This window comes from Gadus macrocephalus, chromosome 14, assembly GCF_031168955.1.
Source record: "Gadus macrocephalus chromosome 14, ASM3116895v1".
NCBI classification, from domain to species: Eukaryota; Metazoa; Chordata; class Actinopteri; order Gadiformes; family Gadidae; genus Gadus; species Gadus macrocephalus.
Genome location: NC_082395.1, coordinates 7,333,445 through 7,352,334, shown reverse-complemented (window position 1 = coordinate 7,352,334; position 18,890 = coordinate 7,333,445). Strand labels below are relative to the sequence as shown.

The 18,890-nt window shown below is 44.2% G+C and overlaps 1 protein-coding gene across 1 annotated transcript in view; it reads right to left on the bottom strand.

The window, feature by feature from the left end:
- Positions 1–18,890, bottom strand: part of LOC132471834 (CUB and sushi domain-containing protein 1-like) — a 210,665-nt gene that overhangs the window by 25,381 nt on the left and 166,394 nt on the right. Inside the window, 18 exon segments of the mRNA XM_060071151.1 lie at positions 93–266; positions 588–761; positions 1,734–1,931; positions 2,496–2,681; positions 2,961–3,149; positions 4,450–4,596; positions 4,757–4,828; positions 5,041–5,157; positions 6,354–6,467; positions 6,722–6,802; positions 7,240–7,385; positions 10,467–10,644; positions 11,018–11,206; positions 12,633–12,842; positions 13,185–13,301; positions 14,063–14,132; positions 14,452–14,570; positions 17,192–17,296. Coding sequence (XP_059927134.1) covers positions 93–266; positions 588–761; positions 1,734–1,931; positions 2,496–2,681; positions 2,961–3,149; positions 4,450–4,596; positions 4,757–4,828; positions 5,041–5,157; positions 6,354–6,467; positions 6,722–6,802; positions 7,240–7,385; positions 10,467–10,644; positions 11,018–11,206; positions 12,633–12,842; positions 13,185–13,301; positions 14,063–14,132; positions 14,452–14,570; positions 17,192–17,296 — 2,586 coding nt within the window.

Sequence of the window (18,890 nt, the reverse complement as noted above, 5' to 3'; positions counted from 1 at the left end):
ATAAAACAAAAAATAATTACATTTTTGGAAATGGAAATGAATCACAGTGGTCGATAAACAAACAAGCGCTATCTTTGTTAGCAAGCACTTACGGACACAGACAGGTGTTGTCCCCGACCAGCGGTGGTCTTGTTGGCAAATCCGGACCGATGTGCCAATCAGCCGGTATCCCAGCATGCACTGGTACACCACGGTGTCACGGTAGCTGGAGCCATCGCCACTGATGTGACCGTTCACGATGGGGTCCGGCGAGTCACAGTGACCAGCTAGAACCGAGTCAATAGGGAGGGATTCATGAATAAATACACACACGCATGAATAAATCCATTGATAAACAGACAAACTAGTCAAACTACTCCAAATCTCCACTTTTGCTGAGAAGACGAAAATAAAAAAATACTAAATAATCATCCCGCATTTAAAATACACAAACACAAATACTGTCTAAATATTCAAACTTTTCAACCACAAAAATCCACCCCAAAAATAAGCAATTATTAACTTATTCCGTCCGACTCGTGAATGATAAAACCACACATAGGGGAAGAGGCAGCATATTACGGTACAAGACGGGCGAAGACTCTTACCCAGACACCGTGTCTCCGTCCCGCTCCACAGACCGTTGGCGCCGCACTCCCTGACGTGCGACCCCACCAGTGTGTAACCATGGTTACACATGAAGATGGCCGTTGCGCCGAAGGTGGTCAAGGTGCCCAGCTTGGTTCCGAAGGGGGGAGAGGGCAACTCCCCGCAGGAGATGACTGGACGATGAAATAAAAACAAAAAAAAAAATTATTTTACGTCAGAGTGAGTGCGAGCTCCGAAGCCCATCCACATCGGGAGGAGATAAGTAGACTGCTCGGGGAGGAAGTACAATATCTCAGATTTGGGAGACATGATTTATTTCGGTTAACTCCGAAGGATAATGTCGGAGAAAGCGTTGCCAGTTGTTTGTAATCCCTGTGTTCTACATTTCAAACTGGATTTGACTGGATTTTTCTCAACCTGTATCCCTTCCAAATCCTTGTAATCCACACAATGAAGTCTGAAGAATTATAACTTCAGAAAAGTTTAAAGCAAAAATTATATGATGTATGAAGTTACATTTTTTTTTATATATACGGTCCTCAATTGTATGTATTTCTGGAACTATGTTTGTACATAATTATCCACTTTTTCACTGGAGCCAAATATACTGCAATACCCCAAAAATCTGGGGCCTATTTCAAAGTTTACAAAGCAGATGTTCAGCTTTAAGAAATAAATCAACAAAGTAAAATGGCACCGTCTTCATGGGTGAGTCTTTATGGACTATTTAGCTGCGTGTGTGTGTTTGCACGCATCCATTGACACACTTCCAAGGACACAGTTCAGAGGACAAACCAAAATAAAAACAGAAGGACAGAGATCCAGACAGTCAGACAGACAGACGGATCAAGCACCCACAAGGACAGACACAAGGGCAGACGGATTCACACACACATTAAATGTTTTTGGTTTGTTATTATTAAAACCTGCAACACACTGTGCGGCATCTCCCTTTTGCATTGTGCTGTATAAATAAAGCTGGACTGGATTTGGTAGAGGTCAGGTGTGTGTTCGACGGTGCTACAAATTTGTATTTTTTCAATGAAAATGTATGTACTGTATGCACATTGGTTACATCCATTCACCTGTACGTTTCAATGACAGTGATATTGAACGTTTAAAGGGTAAAGAGGGTCAATGCTCACTTTTGCAGGACGCTGCGTCCTGTGAACCTTCCCATGTCCCGTTGGCAAGGCAGCGCAGTGTTCTATGTCCAACCCCCAAATAGAACCCTGGCGAGCATTCCAACATCACCATGGAGCCAAACTCAGCCAGCCAACCAGAGAGCAGCCGGTAGGTCATGTGTTCTGTAAGCACATTTTCAATGCTGGGGCAATGAACCGCTAAAAGGAAACAGAAAAAAAAACCAGTTTATTTAGAAGTCAATGATATAACAGATGTGAAAGGTGTAAATATCTCACAAAGAGCCATCCGTCTTCTTCAACCCTACTCAAGGATTCATTTTCCATTGGGTTTTTGGCCTCTGTGCTGTCTAATTAATATTCCATTGAAATCCCATTGAGACTTAAAAATGTCCTTGCTAAAGGGGCTATCCAGATAAATATGACATAATACTGCTTTTGTCATTTTTTAAAAAATGTTGGACTTTGGGAAATGAGGACTTAGTAACGTCCCTGTAATTAAACTTTCCTCATCAAGTGGTGAAAGATGATAATGTTAGTAAGACTCTGTTGTTGTTTAAATAATTCAGACGTGACACTTCCATATTTTACATTCACTGGATCTACCCCCAACAAATGGATGCATAGGACAAGGTCGTCCCTTCATATGCCACACATTTGTTCTTCCTATATTAAATGGTGTTTACTTCTTTGGTATTGAATACAACTTGTAAGATGTAGGGTTATTTTGCGTAAATTTTTTTTACATCAAGATGCTAAACTTACGCAAACATCTGGGAGGTGTCACTGCGTTGCTCCAGCTGCCATCCTCCTGGCAAACGGTGGTCATGGCAACACCTGGGTCCAGGTGAAAGCCATGGTTACACTGGAAGGTCACCTGGCTACCAACAGTGTACTGGTAACCATAGATGCTTCCGTTGCCTGGCGACTGGGGTGTTGCGCAAGAAATAGCTGTGGATCCGCAAAATAAAGTTGGACGATGCTTGCTACAACGTTAGCAGCAGCACATTTCCATTCCCTCTCCTTGTTAACGTTTAACTGCTAACCACAAGTTTTACAATCTGACTCAGTACTCCAAAAGAGGCTGGCAAACACAACATGGTCTTCCCTCGTCCATCTATTCATTTTTAAAAAGGCACCACCGGCCTCCTACGGACCGATAGACCGCATGCACTGAAGGTGCATGGCTGTTACAGCGGAAGGGAATCCAGCCTCCTATGGGGCTTTCACCTTGGCACAGCGGGGCCAGCACATCCCACTGGTAGAGCCCGTTGGCCTGGAGCCGGCAGGTGGAGTTGGTGGGGCCGACGAGCCTGTAGCCGCGGTGGCAGTAGAACTGGAGCCGGCTGCCTGGTCGCAACCGGGTCTGATTGACCACGCCTCCGTTGACGGGCGGATCGTTGACGCTGCAGTAAGCCGCTGGGGGGGGGGGGGGGGGGGGTGAGGGAGGGAGGGGGAGGGAGGGCCAAGGAAGGGAGAGGGACGGGGACAACAGCAGCAGAACGTCAGCTAAAGGGAATGGATTCAATTGACTGACACAAATTCAAAATTGGCCGTGAACTCCTCGAGCGAGCGAGGGAGTCGAGGCGAAGAGTGGGCGAGCAATTAACGTTCCCTGATAAAGGAAGGACATAAAGACACACTGTTAACGCCGTGACAGTCGAAACAATCGGAGAACGATCGAACCCGGCCGACTCTCAGACCCACTCGAAAAATACAATCTAGTGCACTGAATAATATGATGGAGAGACAGGGAGACAGAGATATAGACTGGGAGAGAGAGAGTGAGAGAGGAATAAGAGAGAGAGAAAGAAAGAAAGAGAGGGAGAGATAGTAATAGAGAGAGAGAGAGAGAGGAATAAGAGAGAAAGAAAGAAAGAAAGAAAGAAAGAAAGAAAGAAAGAAAGAAAGAAAGAAAGAAAGAAAGAGAGAGAGAGAGAGAGAGAGAGAGAGAGAGAGAGAGAGAGAGAGCAATAAGAGAAAAAAGGAAGGAGAGACAGAGAAAGAGATAGTAATAGAGAAAGAGAGAGGGAGAGTTGGAGAGAGCACAGTCAGACAGAGAGAGGGAGAGAGCGGTAGGGAGAGAAACGCCTGCAAGTGCGTGAGAGATATTTCTGGGTGATTTCGCATCTTGGGAGCCATTGAAAAGTGAAACAGGTAAACATAAGAGATGAAGTCGAAACGATCCTCACCTTAAGAGAGGTCAGTGGTGGATAAATTAATTACGTCTAACGGTAGCACCAAGGTCACTTCATAGCCAAGAAGAGCATAAAGATGACACAATGAAAATGATGAGCTATAGGCCTAGAGTAGTTGCCACAGGTTGGATGGAGGAGTACAACATGCAAACACACACCGTCACACCATACCGTGCATATCTATATATGAGTGAGAGTGAAAGGGAGGGAGAGAGGGAGAGAGAGAGAGAAAGAGTGCAGGGAGAAACATTTCAGGTCGCAGGAAACTGAAAATGTTCACTTTGCTTGATAAATACAACAAGATGTCCCCCAATGATGAGACATAGACTTCCTTCGATGAAATACAACAAAACTATTTACATTTGCCTCATTTCTTTTTGAAACACAGCATTTTATGTGAATCTGTTATCGCAACTGTAGGTCTGTCAGCATAAAAACAAATGAATAAAATGGAACATTTGTGATAGTGGCACAGAAAACCGTAGAGGGAACAACCTCAAAAAACATAAACAAACAAATACCTGTGTATCTGATCTTGAAACCCCTTTTGTTGGTTGCATGGTCAGTGGACCATCTTAAGTACAGCTGGTTGGTCTTTGATGTGAAGTTGAGTTGAGATGAATGGTTGCCACTCAACGCTACCAAAAGAGGACTTTGTCCTGAAGAACCTGCAATCAAATGTGGCTGTTAGAAATGGTGTGTGTCTGTGTGTGTGTCTTTCTCTGTGTCTATGTGTGTGCATGTGCGTGTGTGCGTGTGTGCGTGTGCGTGTGTGTGTGTGTGTGTGTGCGCGTGCATGCGTGAGTGCATGAAAAAAATACATAATACCGTCAAAAATCTCGAGTTCATCAAATTGCTTCTCACTGTGGAAAATTTCCACATAGATGTTGATTGTGTAACCTAAACGAAAGAAACACGTACGTTTTCACTGCCAAAGATCACATGCAAAACGTAATAATACACAATGACATCGAACACATTAAACCATGAGGAGCATTATTTAAGAGGCTGGGCTAGAGTTGTTACAAGGTGTTTGTTGAACACAAACAATCATTTGTGCGCACGTGCCCTGAATGTCACGGACGTGCATGAACACGGGACCCGCACATTACCTGGGAGCATACGCAGTAGCCAGGAACACGTCTGGCTATTGGGGTAGTTGCTAGGATACCCGGGGCTCAGTATGACTCCTGATGACGCCGAGCGGTCTTCATTGGCTGGACACAGGGCTTCGGAAGCACAAAGGTGGCCGAGTCAATTACACGAAACACAACGCGAGGCACACCTGTCATGTCCTGTTGCAAACCACCAGCCTTGTTAAACAGCAGACCACAGATGCACGGTAACGTTTCTCCTTATCCCCACCGTATCGCCTCGCTCATCCTCCATCCTCGCTCGCCGTGTACAAGTTAGTTTTTTTTCCCGGCTGACAACCAAATAATTGTGCAACTTTTTGTTCCCGAAATACTTTGGTCTGTCGTGCTCCAAACAGATGCACTCTCAGGACTCTTTTCGGCCGTGTTTACGATTGATTTTGAGCGAGAGCTGACCTGGATTCGGCTCTCCGCTTGTATAACCGCGTGGCAGACAAAGAGCTAAGTTGGCTAAGAAGGCACTTAGGCTGCATGTCATTCACAGCCTCAAAATGTTCCATCCTTTGTATTTTTCGGCTATTTCTTTTATCTGGTTGCTTGTACATTGGTGAGAGCTGGTCCTGTTTATAAAGCTCAGGCTGAACCTTGAATTTAAGAAAAAAATCAACCCCCATCAAAAGACCAGAGGTTCTGCTTGCACTGCCAGAACCTCAGAAGGCTGTTATTTAAGGGGAAGCTAGCCTACACCAAGGTGCGCCTTTCATTCCATTCATGCTGGAAATAATCATGTTGTTGTTATTTTGTTGGGATACATTGCTTTTCATTCTTGAACCTCTGCATTGGGTGCAGCCATGCTGATAGCAACGAAAAATATATTGAAAAGCAGCTCTTAATGTGGAACGGCTAGCTAGCTACCGTGCACCGAGTGGCTATCAGCCATGCATATAGCAACGAAAAATATATTGAAAAGCAGCTCTTAATGTGGAATGGCTAGTTAGCTAACGTGCACCGAGTGGAGAGAGTTAAAGCTGAACCTAATGGCCAACCCTAACTTGAACTAAGTAAGGGACCTTTAAAATAAGTAATCCTAATCATTTGAACAAAGTTTAATACAAAAGAAAACTGTGAACTCCTCTTGCATAAATGTATAACTTTTTGATTGGATATACACCCTGTCAATCAATGCAAAATATGGAAAAGATCTAGTCCCTACTTAGAGAACCAGAGTACATTTGAGATGAGCTGTGATTGTATAATTTATGAAAGAGAGGGTACAGTATAATCCGTCTACTTTGAAAGTGTCTGGTCGACAGACACACAGTGGGACTCACCTTGGCATGTCGGCGGTGGGCTTTCAAAGAGCAAGTGAGAGTTGAGCTTACAGGTGATCTCTGCCTTCCCAACCAGTGTGTAGCCGGGCAAACAGTGATACTTTACGACATCTCCTGGTAGAGGTGGATAGCAATACCAGTTATGTAATTTCATATATTCAATCGGGACTGTAGTTGACATTTTAAATTGCTTTATATTTTGAGTATTTCAGTGAAAGCTATTCTGGCAGCGTAGTTGTTGTTATCCATTGTTTAAAAGGGAATCCATCTCTGAGATTAGGGAATACGCTGAATGAAAGTATTAGCTTCAGTCAAGATAGCAGTGCAGTACTCAACAATAAATAGTCTGAAATGGTGTTGCCGTTTACCTATCTGGAAGTTGTCGTCTTCGTAGATCATCTCTGCGTTTTCGACTCCCGGGGGAACGGGACATTTCTTCAGACGGTAGGCTGGGAATGGACAAAACGGGAGATCCTCTTTATCATTGAGGGGAGGTTATGGCGGGGTTTTGTGATGGACACATTTCAATGCTATCTTAAAAGGCAAACCGGCGAGTCAACTGTTCGGATTATTAGTCAGTGAGGAGTGGAGAGCACAGTGTGGATTTCAGGTTAGGTGGATATCTAGGTAAGGGTCAGATTTCAACTAACAGATATCAGAAATATGCAAAGTAGTATTAAGCTTTTTGGGATACTCTATGTTGACAATGCAATGGCCCGGTATAATTTGAAAAAATCATCATCAACATTTATGGTTTGTTGACACATTCTTAAGTGTGTGTGTATGTGTGCGTGCATACCTGCCTGTGTGCATACGCGGTTGCGTGTGTGCGTGCATGTGTGTGGGTATGAGAAAGCAAAGCCAATAGGGAGGCATCAGTTGGTACCGTGGAAGTTCAGTATGAAGAATCCTCCGGTCGAAAAGTCAGAGTGGAAGCGGATGAGGACTTGAGGGCTGGCACTATAGGCCGATTCCAGGGCTGTGTTCCCACTGAAGACACCAAGCTGGGAGCTGGACACATCCACGCCATCCCTGAATGGCGAATAGACATGGAGGTCAATAAAAGGCTTAATAAACAAAGACGTAGATACGTAGACAAACCATAGAGATGCATTTCAGTACATAATCATGTAAAGCACCTGGGTTACCCCAATATAACGTCATAGTGCTCCTTTCCAACACCACATGTACTTTTTTAAAATAGGACATTTAATTTCTTGAGCGGCTCAATTGGTTAAAAGCCCCGGTTTAGTTGAATACCACCGCAAGATGCAATACTACAATATACTGAAGATGGTGGCTTTCTGCGGGGTGCCTATGAATCTCTGGCCTCCTGACTCCGGGCGCTGCAAATGGACCAAGTGGGCGTGGCCTATGTGAAGTGGGCGTGGCCTATGTGACGTCTTAGCTGCGGCTTCCGCGTCTGTCATAAAGATGCTGCCTTCTGTGGCTGGGGTAGATATTACAGCTTGTATGTTTGATCCTGCTTCCTTGTGGCTGTGTGGGGGTAATGCAGCTTGTGTGTTCGATCCTGCTTCCTAGTGGCTATGTGGGGGCAGCTTATGTGCTTAAAATACGTAACAACACCAGACGAGCCGCGATTGCAGTGGAACGGACAAAACATGTGGGAAGAGTTAATTTGAGGTCTTGTTCTGTGTTTTGCATCATGCGGACCTGCATTGTGCAATGCTTCAAAGTGTTCAAAGTTACAATCCAAAAACTGAACTCAAGTCTATTACCTAATTACCAGGCTTTTGTTGTTAGTGGATAAGGCTTTCAGATATATTTTGCCCTCTTTTAAACATTGAAATAAATACGCGGCCTCACATTGATGAAGGTCACTCGCTCCAACCTCATTTTTCCCACGCTGCACCACTCCTTTCAGCCATCGACCAATCCATTCAGGAGGCCTCTCTGCACACCGCACTGCACAGCCCTCCGAGTCCAAATAACAACCAGGGTCAATGCATTCAAAAAAATGTTTTGGGGGAGAATGAGACTAGATATTATGCTTTGGATTTCAATTGACCCGGGTCACTCTATCTAGGACATGGGCGAGTGGGGTTGCTCAGTGGAACACACTGGATGACACATGGCGGAAACATTGGCAGCGACGACTGAATTCTTTTTTTTGGTGCAAATTAATTGTACACGTTTTGAGAGGAATACATAAAGTGCTCTCTTACTGCCCTGTAATTGTTTGCACTTTTATGTGGCAGCCTTTATGTCCAATACAAACTTTCCTCAAGGGACAAATGTAGTCATCTTGAATCGTGAGTCTTGAAAAGTGCTATTAGGGCCGTACGTAGTTGTAGTTTACCCGGCTTCCATTAAAGTTTGTCATCGTTATTTTGACACAAGGTCACACGATGCACATGTTCTTCTGCTTCAATACAAAGTTTGGCTCTCACGTATTGCCCTCCCAAAAGAGGAATCGTCTGAGTATTTCGAACAAAGACTACTTGCTGAATTGATAGCAAGCGTTTACGAGCCTCTTAGGGGAACGCCCTGTGAAACATGTGTCAATGTACCCCTACTGCAGCAATCAAGAGTATTATAAAAAAAAAGGATCAGAGACAATGCTGCACATACACACAATTTAAAACTGTGTTCAATGTTGTGTCGCGTTTGATCATAATCAGACCCAAGCACCAACGTTATATTCAGGGTTGAAAATCCAGCCTATAAATCAAAATCTGCATATAAAACAAAAAAGAGAATAGAGTAAAAAACCACAGCTTTGTCAACGTTGAACGGTCTAGGCGTACTAAATGTGGGCCCTCGGATCCAAAGCATAAACTGGTCCTCTACTCTGCAATGCTGGGACATTATAAATGCATTTAGTTTAGCCAGGCACGGGGGTGGCCATGCAGTGGATGCACACACCTCACATTACATATTAGTGTCTGTGCCTTCAACTCTAAACGCGACAGCTCCTATATACTCTCCCCCACAAACATCCTTTAAAATTCACAAATCCAGAATTAATTTGCTACTGCGAAAATAACTCTTGAGGAAGGCCATTGACTCTGGTTTATCTGTGGCGCTGATTACAAACTAGATGGAGATGTGCCGGGGGACCCCATTGTATATGTATTAATTCTCCGCTGCCTGCTTCTGGGCCTGCCACTCCCCAGAGTTCCACTCTTGAGCCTGAAAATCCAAGCTTGACCTGACACAAAGTGAAAAAATAAATGCTATTTCCCATCCAGAAATGCAACCCAAAGGAGCGGGCACGCCAGCCCACCACAGTTCAGTATTCATGAGTAAAACCCACACTGCCGGGAAGTCCGGAATATTTTGATGAAGTAAACCGCTTCTTTCATCAACAAACAAAAAAGAAGAAGGAAAAAAAAAAAATGGAATTAAACCGTTATTCAACCGATCAAATCATTAACCTGGAAAGTACAGTGGACCACCTTCCACAAACAACAACGGCAACAACAAAAACAACAACAAAACTTTGTCAGATCCTATTGAGCTCAATTGGGCTTCTGAATTAAGCTGCAGCACAGGCTTCATCACATTTGCCACTGCTGACTGAATCTCATTATGTCTGCCAGAGTTCCCCAGCCCTCTGCAGGTTGCTCTGTGGCCCTGGCATGGGCGAGATTGAATTGGTCAGTGGTCCCATTGTAAATGCATTACTCTCACACTCCCTATATTACAATCCCAGCTCCACACCCAATCCCATTAATACCACAGTATGGTGTGTGTGTGTGTGTGTGTGTGTGTGTGTGAGTGTGTGTCTGTGTGTGTGTGTGTGTAAGGGGGGGGGGGGCACCGTTTGACTGTGTGTTTGTGTCAGAGAGTATGGCACCCTGAACCCTGTGTAACTAGACTCCATCTAACAGACTTTTTTGCACACTATTGGTTTGTGTCCCCACAATTGTGTGTGTGTGTGTGTGTGTGTGTGTGTGTGTGTGTGTGTGTGTGTGTGTGTGTGTGTGTGTGTTCTACTATGTGCCCTTTACATGTGGTAATGAAATCAGGTAGCGAGACGCACTGCTTGCACTCAGTAATGATGGTACACATTTACTACAAGTGTTTTAGTATTTACCTCCCTCCGTGTGTTTGGGTGTGTGCCTGTGTGTGCGCGTGAACCCTACATACCAGACGGCGATGTAGTCGGTGACTGGCTCAGTCTGGAGCAGGGTGAAGTTGATGTACACCCCGTGTCCGTGGGGCACTGTGATGACCCAGCTGCAGTCCTGGGAGTTGGGGTACTCATTAGGGTACTGAGGGGAATAGATGGTCCCGTTGTCGGCCGAGACGTTGTATCCACAGGGGGCTAAGGAGGGGAGCAGATTCAGGAGAGGGATGAGCGGTGTCTCACCTGGTGATTGCCAATTGCACACTCCCCACGCATATGTGCGTCTATCAGCCGACGATTATCTAATGGCTCATCAACGAGCTAACTGTACCATAACTCCAGCAGAGCTCATTCGCTATGGCCGTTTTCCTTTGCTATCGTTTGTATATCGCCTGAGACGCCTCGTGAATTAACGGATGTTGTATGGTAATGTCGCACAACGTAGTACAATGGGACATTGTACTTTCAGTTCTACCTGATTCACTTGCTTTTGGAACAGATAATTGGTATTATATGCTTTTCTTTATTTAATGTTCCCCTCGCTAGTGATCCTGTGTAGCGAAGATCGTACCCTCACAACGTGGGATGGGATGGTTCCACTTCCTATTGGTTCCATGCAGGCATGTCAAAACTGGATGTCCAATCAGAACATAGCCAGGGTAGCACTGAAAGGTGATTGATTGCCCAGCGCTGTAGTCATTGTTGACGATGTCGCCATTGGAGAAGGGGGAGGGATCTTGACAGTTCTGAAGCTGAAACGCTGAAAGAGAAGATCATCATGTTTGTTTAAATCAAGTCTACGAAAACAACCTCTAAAAAGAAAAGTGTTAAATATTAATAATATATAATAAAACCTGTATATGAGCCAAAGAATAAATGCATGGAAGACAAGCAAGTCAGATAAACAGAGGACGGCCAGCCGTCACATAGTGAGACAAATGCGATTTTAAGTACAACTTGAATCAGAATTAATCAATTGTTCCTATTGCACACAAATCCTGTTGCTATAGCTCAGAGTCTATCAAACATTACCGTACAGAATCAGAATGACAGAGGAAACTTAAGCCTTAAACAACATACTAGTGCAATAAGCGAGGAAGGATCAATATATCTATCAGGAGGAACTGGGATTCAATATTGTGTAGAATAGATGATTGGATATCGCACAATCGCACATGTATCTTAACTGCGGCTATGCAAAATGCTTGAATAAAACTCTGGTATCGGAGAGAACCTGTCCTTTTAACACCTCCTTCTTTGCTTTTTTCATGCCGTCTTTCTCTATTTATATTCCTCTCTCTCTCTCTCTCTCTCTCTCTCTCTCTCTCTCAATCTCAAATTCCCTTGCTTCGCCTTTGCTGTCTATCTCTCTTTCTGCTCACTCTCACACCAGACATGGCAGCCCTTGTGCGTGGACATATCTTGATCACAGGTCTAGTTAGCACACACTCATAGCTGTTACCTGTACCAGCTTATCCCCTTTCATTATGTTCCTGACTGTCTGTCTCCCTGACTGGATATCTGCCTGTCTGAACAGTTGGGAACATAAAAAGTCAAAAGTTTCAACAAAGACTCCTATTCATAACACCTCATGAAGTTATGAATGAACAAAGCCTTATTTCTCAAAAGAATTGTCGAGCTACACACATAATGCATCTGTAGGTTTAAATGTTCAGTTTGACATCTTTATATGTTTATTTTAACCCTTGCTATGCTATTAGAAAGCAGCCTTCAGAAATATACTGTAACTAGTTTCAATCCATCACAGGGATTAACCAACAACTCATCTATTTTATCAGCAGTGACTTCCCATACTTTGAATCCTAAATATATTGTGTACCGGTACTTTATGAAATACCACTGTTTTACAGTTTTCTTGACCATGGCAACACACACACCAGACCTAGATTAATCTCCAAACCTTTTCGTTTACAATCGTTTACAGAGATATAACTGTGTTTTCCAGAGATAAAGTAGAATTCAGTGGATTAAAAACGGTTGCTGTACAGGCAAACAGAACAGAAACAGCGACTCTATATTTGGCAGTGGTTTACATTTAAGTAGATATTTACTTTTACTAGTTATATACATGTAGTACTGAAAAAAATATACATAGAGCAATATGAGCTTAGGAATGGAGCAATAGACGCTAATTAAATTCCATAATTGCCCTTTTTTACACTCACCCTGATAGGTCAATTTGAACCCTGGCCTGTTCTCTGAATGGTCACTGTAGAAATGAATGATAGTCAGGTGGGTGGTGCTTAGGAGAGGTGGAGGGATCTGGGTCCCAGTGAACTGTCCAATCAGGGCAGAGCTGTGCTGGGGTCCCGCCCTGACCTCCAGAAAGTCATGGTTGTCCTCGGAGGAAAAGTTTTGGAACTGGATATGAGAACCTAGAATTGAGAAAAAAATACGTGAACTGTGACAATACAAACACAAACATTTGACTAGCATTCTCTAACATCTTCTAGGAAGATAAAACCAGGTGCAAACACTTTGCACAATAATAATTTGTGTATTTTCACCAACTCAAAACGATGTACAAGCTGATAAAATGCAACCATGAATACAAATAAAGACCAAACGAGACTGTTAAGAGGTTGCAACATAAAAATTATTAGAGGAGTGTGGGGATCCAAAAATTACGACCTAACCCTCCCCTACACACACACACAAAAAAAGTACACACAAGCACACAAATGTACCCACACACATGCACACACACAGAAACTCACCATATCCTGCAGGCAGGGTGATCTTCCAGGTGCAGTCCAGGTTGCCAGGGTAATTTCCAGGAAAGCCGGGACTTAAGATAGCGCCACTCATCTCAGACAGCAGGCCACCACACCGGGCTGACGACGCAGGAAAGAGAACACAGGCTCAGGGTTGAGTTGAGCATCTTCAAGCGCCACTACCCAATGCCTAAATTTTTCTCTGAAAACTAACAAGGGAGGGATCTTGAAAGCACTGCACGAGCCGGATAAACTCTACAATCTGATATCTGCATATGAATGCAGAATCTATAGGCAACAGGGCAGGACTTTGGTATTGCAAAAGTGTCGGTGCCCAGTAGTACTGACCAATCCCGTTTGACTGGGCTAAGGTTGCCTGCAGGTAACAGCCCGTGTGGAGAGCAACCTGATGACTATCTTGCTTTGTATTAGCTTTGTAAAGCAAATACCCTGAACAAAGCTGTTGTTGGGGATTTAAACTGTTCCAAGAGTGTAAGCTGGCTACTTGTGAAACAATCCAGTTGTTAGCATAGTCTACCAACTCCAACTCTGTTCTGGCATCTCAAGCTGCTAATCGAACTGGAAACAAAGGCCGGCACACGGAAGAGGAAGGCATGGCCCGCATATTTGTTATCCGGCTACAGCGGAACTTCAGCAATATTGCCGTTGTCCCAAGAGGTAAATCGTCGTCAGACGATACCCGATGGTTCCTGAGATTGCAAGCCGGAGGGCAGGAGCTATCACCACCAAGAAAGGACTAATATAAATGCCAACTTTGCCATACTCACTTAATATCTAAGCAATGATAGTTTATAACAGAATCTGTGGGTGAGGATGATATGTGTTTGATTATGTATGTATGTACGTGTGTGTGTGTTTACCTATACACAGTGGAGGCGGGTAGTTCCATCGACGCACTGTTCCGGGCATGCAGGAGATGTGAGAGTGACCCTGGAGAGAGGCATCACATTGCGTTGGTTAGAAACGGGCCAGCGTAGCACCAGCCAAACACAACATTTTGACTTCCACGACCTGTACACGGCATTGAATACACACCCATTCCACAAGGTTATTTGATGCGCCCAGACAAACAGTAAACAGTCCACCGCAGCTCTCGGATTACCAAAAAATGTTAAAAAATGTCATTCAACAATAATTGTGCAAGTAAATAAATACATAATGTATATAGACGGGATATCAACATAAAAACATTGATAAACCCATTTGCTACATAGAGATGAATACGGCTGCTCATCCATCGTCCGGGTACCTGTAGGGTGTAGCCTGGTTCGCAGCCGAAGGCCACCACCTCGTTGATCATGTACCGGTCGCCGTTCTTGACGCCGTTTGCGGGAATCATGGGCTCCGGGCACGTGGTCAGACCGACCGCTGTAGAGCGACGCAAACACACAGAGAAAACATATGGGTCATTATGGCAACATGATTACGTAAGAAAATAAAGCTGCCCAACCACCACACACAAACACACACACACATAAACACATACACACTCAGACGAACACACACAAACAGACACACACCAAGACGAACACACACACACACACACATACATACACACACCCTACCCACAAACACACACACATACCGAGACAAATAAACATACAGAAACACACACACACACCACCCAGACAAACACATCCCCCCCCCCCCCTCCCACACACACACACCTACCCAGACAAACACACACCCACCCACCCCGCATGTCTATAAATAGCATTGAACGTAGCTGCAGGTAGGGGGCCACCACACAGCATGCAGGGTCCACCAGACAGCGCCTAAACAGGGGATCAAACAGCTCTCCACCGCCCTGCGACACCAGCCGCTACCGTGACAACCCCACATTACATTTACTATAGGCAGAAAATGTTTGCTCGCTTTCAAACTTGCAGGGAAAACATCCCTAGAGGGGTTACCATGGCAATGGGGATGAAAGAATGTGCGTATGAATGTGAGGGCGCGACGAGTGACTCTGTGTGTGTGTGTGTGTGTGTGTGTGTGTGTGTGTGTGTGCGAGAGAGAGAGAGAGAGAGAGAGAGAGAGAGAGAGAGAGAGAGAGAGAGAGAGAGAGAGAGAGAGAGAGAGAGAGAGAGAGAGAGAGAGAGAGAGCAGAGGGGAGGCAGGAAAAGGAGACGGAGAGAGAGACAGAGAGAGAGAGGTGTGAATTTGTTTGCATATATTCATGCAGGATACTTGGTGATGATTCATTATCCACCAAAGCAGTACAACCACATGAGCGTACAGAGCTGTGTCTGAACTAAGTTATCCATAATCACGTAAGCGCCAGGGCACGCACACATCCACACACGCACGCAGCACACACAACACGCACACTCTGTACACAACAATGCGCTGTATTAGCAGGCGCTCATCACAAGTATCAATGAAAGTGATCAATTAGCTTGAAGTCCCCTCACACAGGCTTTCAATCATAGAAAAAACAACAACTCATGCTATGTCTAATGACTCACTCACACATACACGTACACACACACGTACACACACGTACACACACGTACACACACACACACACACACACACACACACACACACACACACACACACACACACACACACACACGCACACACACACACACACACTATATGGCAGTGCAGCATCCTAGAACACTCATTACAGCTAATCAATAAAGATAATCAGTTTGTTTGAAGTCTTCTTACTCTATTATAGAACCACCAATAAACTAATATTCAGCCTCTGGGACAGTTTCTGACTGTTCCAGTTATAGGGTAACTTGAATCACCTGCATGATTTCAGCCAGTCAACAAGCTATTCAGAAATTGCTATTTATATTGCAAAATAATGCACATGGGTCTAAACAAAGGGACAACAATTAACGATATCACTGAAAAATACAAAAATGAAGGGACTATGAATGAATTTCATTTGTATTACATTAACAGATTGAAAATGGTATTATCATTAGAATAAATGAATAATAATAATAATGCATTGGATTTATATAAATTGGACTCTAATCACATCGAATTTGAAGAACAATTTGATGAGAGTCTAATACAACCTCTCCCTTCAGTAGACTATTTAATTGAGAAACCTTCCTCCAAGCTCCACTGTTGAACCATGGCCTATTCAGACACAAGCACAAAACATTTGCTTCAACCAAACCAAATAGGCTTTGTACTATGTGCTATGTGTGCATGCTGACAGTCCAGTGACACAGGGACAACATGCCAGCCAGTGCTAGCCAACCCTCTGGTCAAGTCAGTCGGGAAGCGGCATTACAGAATGATCCATCGCCATGGTTCCCACAGTGCCCTTCCTGCTTCACACAAGCACTGTGAATGAGTTCAGAGCATAGCATGGTGTGCACACACACCCACGCACGCACACATGTGTACACACATAAACATTTTGAAAGATTTCTAGCTTTTTTGTGGTGGCATTTGGACACACACAAAACCACAACGACAAACAAACCGGGACATGTCCAACGATCCAGAAATGATAGTAAACCAAATTAAGTACAGACTACAAAAAAGCACAACTGTGTTCTGACAGGTGTGTGTGTGTGTGTGTGCGTGCGTGTATGTGTGTTTGTGTTTTAAGATGTGGTTCCCTCAAACACTAACTGTAACACTTTTTTGAGCATCCATGTTTGCACCTAGACGCGTGTATGCATGTGTGAATGTGTGTGGGTGCGGGAATGAGTGCGTGCGTGTGTGTGTGCAAAGGTATGTGTCTTTGGCCTAAGGCCATATCAGTTCAGGTCACTGCCTCTTGTTATTTGATGTCGACTCACCATGGGAAAGGTGCATGTGCATGTGAATAAGCAGGTGTATGTTCTTGGTAAAAGCCCAAACATTGCGTAGCTGCCCGTGTGTATGTATGTGTGTATGCAGGGGCTTGTATGCATGTGCATCAATGTCCGTCTATGGAACTCCATCTCTGTGTATGCATCCGTGCACATTGACATGCGGCTGCCAGCCCTGCTAATTATAAATGTTGAACTCACTCTTGTACTCCAGGTGGAATCCTGCTGCCACAACGCTGATGTCACTTTGGAAGTGTAGCAGCAGTTGATTGGACGTCGAGTTTAGCAGAGAAGGCGCTGTGGTTCCTATAGTAACAGACATTACATGCGTTAATTTTGTCTGTGTGTGTTTATATTGTCATGCATATATATATATATTATATATATATATATATATATATATTATTATGCAGTCTGGATCTATAAAGAAAAGTAATTTGAGTGTTATTAAATAATGTCTGCTGTCTTTGGCCAATAAAATCCCTTTTATTAGCAGAAAGACAGGCAGATGGAAAACAATGAATGCATACAAATATGAATACATTTAAATATTGAATGGACAATAAGACGTAATAACCGTGCAACATATGTCTCTATTCTGACAGCCGTAGTAGCAGCAGAAGAGATGTCGGGAGTGGGGAATTACATTGTTTTATATGCAGTCTCTTCCTATTTACTCTTGTGTTCTTCTGATCATTACAGATATACAGTATAAAACCAAGAGGAAACACAAGCAAGCCCCTCGGCAGTCCAATGAACAGTGATAGGAGTGTATGGTTGAGAACAGTCATCATGAGAGTGGATCTGTGAAATGTCAGCTGTGGGACCCCCGGCAAACTGGGAGGAGACTTGCTATCAGCTTTGATAGCAAGTCCCAGCTGCTCCAGGGAAACCACTGACCAGAACAAACCTTGTACTGGTTTCTACTAATGCAAGTGACTGGTAGGGCAGCCCTTTCTCTTCCTCTGTGTATTAGTGATTTTTTTGTGTGTGTTTGTCTGTGTGCATGTGTGTGTTTGTTATGGTGTGTGTGCGTGTGCGTGTGTGTGTGTGTGTTGGGTGGATCGTTCTGTGTTTGTGTATTAAATGTGTGTGTGTGTGTGTGTGTGTGTGTGTGTGTGTGTGTGTGTGTGTGTGTGTGTGTGTGTGTGTGTGTGTGTGTGTGTGTTAGTGGGTTTGAATGTGTGTTAGTGGGTTTGAATGTGTGTGCATGTGTCTTTGATCAGTGTGTTGCATGTGTATGGGATTGATCAGTGTGTGTGTCTGTTTATCTTGTGAGTGAATGTGTATGTGTTTGGTCAGTGTGTGCTCGTATTAGTCTGTGTGTGTGTGTGTGTGTGTGTGTGTGTGTGTGTGTGTGTGCATTCTGTGTCTATGTACATTCTAAGTGTGTGAATGTGTCTTTGCGAGCGTGCGCATGCTCACTCAGTGTGGGTCGCTGCGTGTGTGGGAGTGCGTGCATATATGCGAGTGTGCCTAATCCCTTCAGGGAGGCATGCTTCACATGTGTGACAGCTATATGGCAGGTGTGTGCTCGGGGCAGGTCACAGGGAATGGCCCAGTGGGAAGCAGTGAAAGGTTAAACCCTCCTTCATGTCTCTGGATCGTCCTCTCATCCCTGCTTTGCCTGTCTCTGGTTTCCCCACACTCAGCCTAACCCCCCCCCCCCACCCCCCCCCCCCTCTGTACCACTCAGCCCGTCCTCCCACACTCAATGACAAAGAAATGTAGAGATGGAAATAGTTTTCACTGCCTATCCATTTTATATATATTTGCCGTAATGTCTTTGGCCACGGTCCCTTTTTTAACATTGGGATGCTTTTCTTTTTTTGGAGTTATATCTTTACTCATTGTCTTTTTTCTGTGAGCAGATGTGTACTTTTTTGCGGGGGTTGTGTGC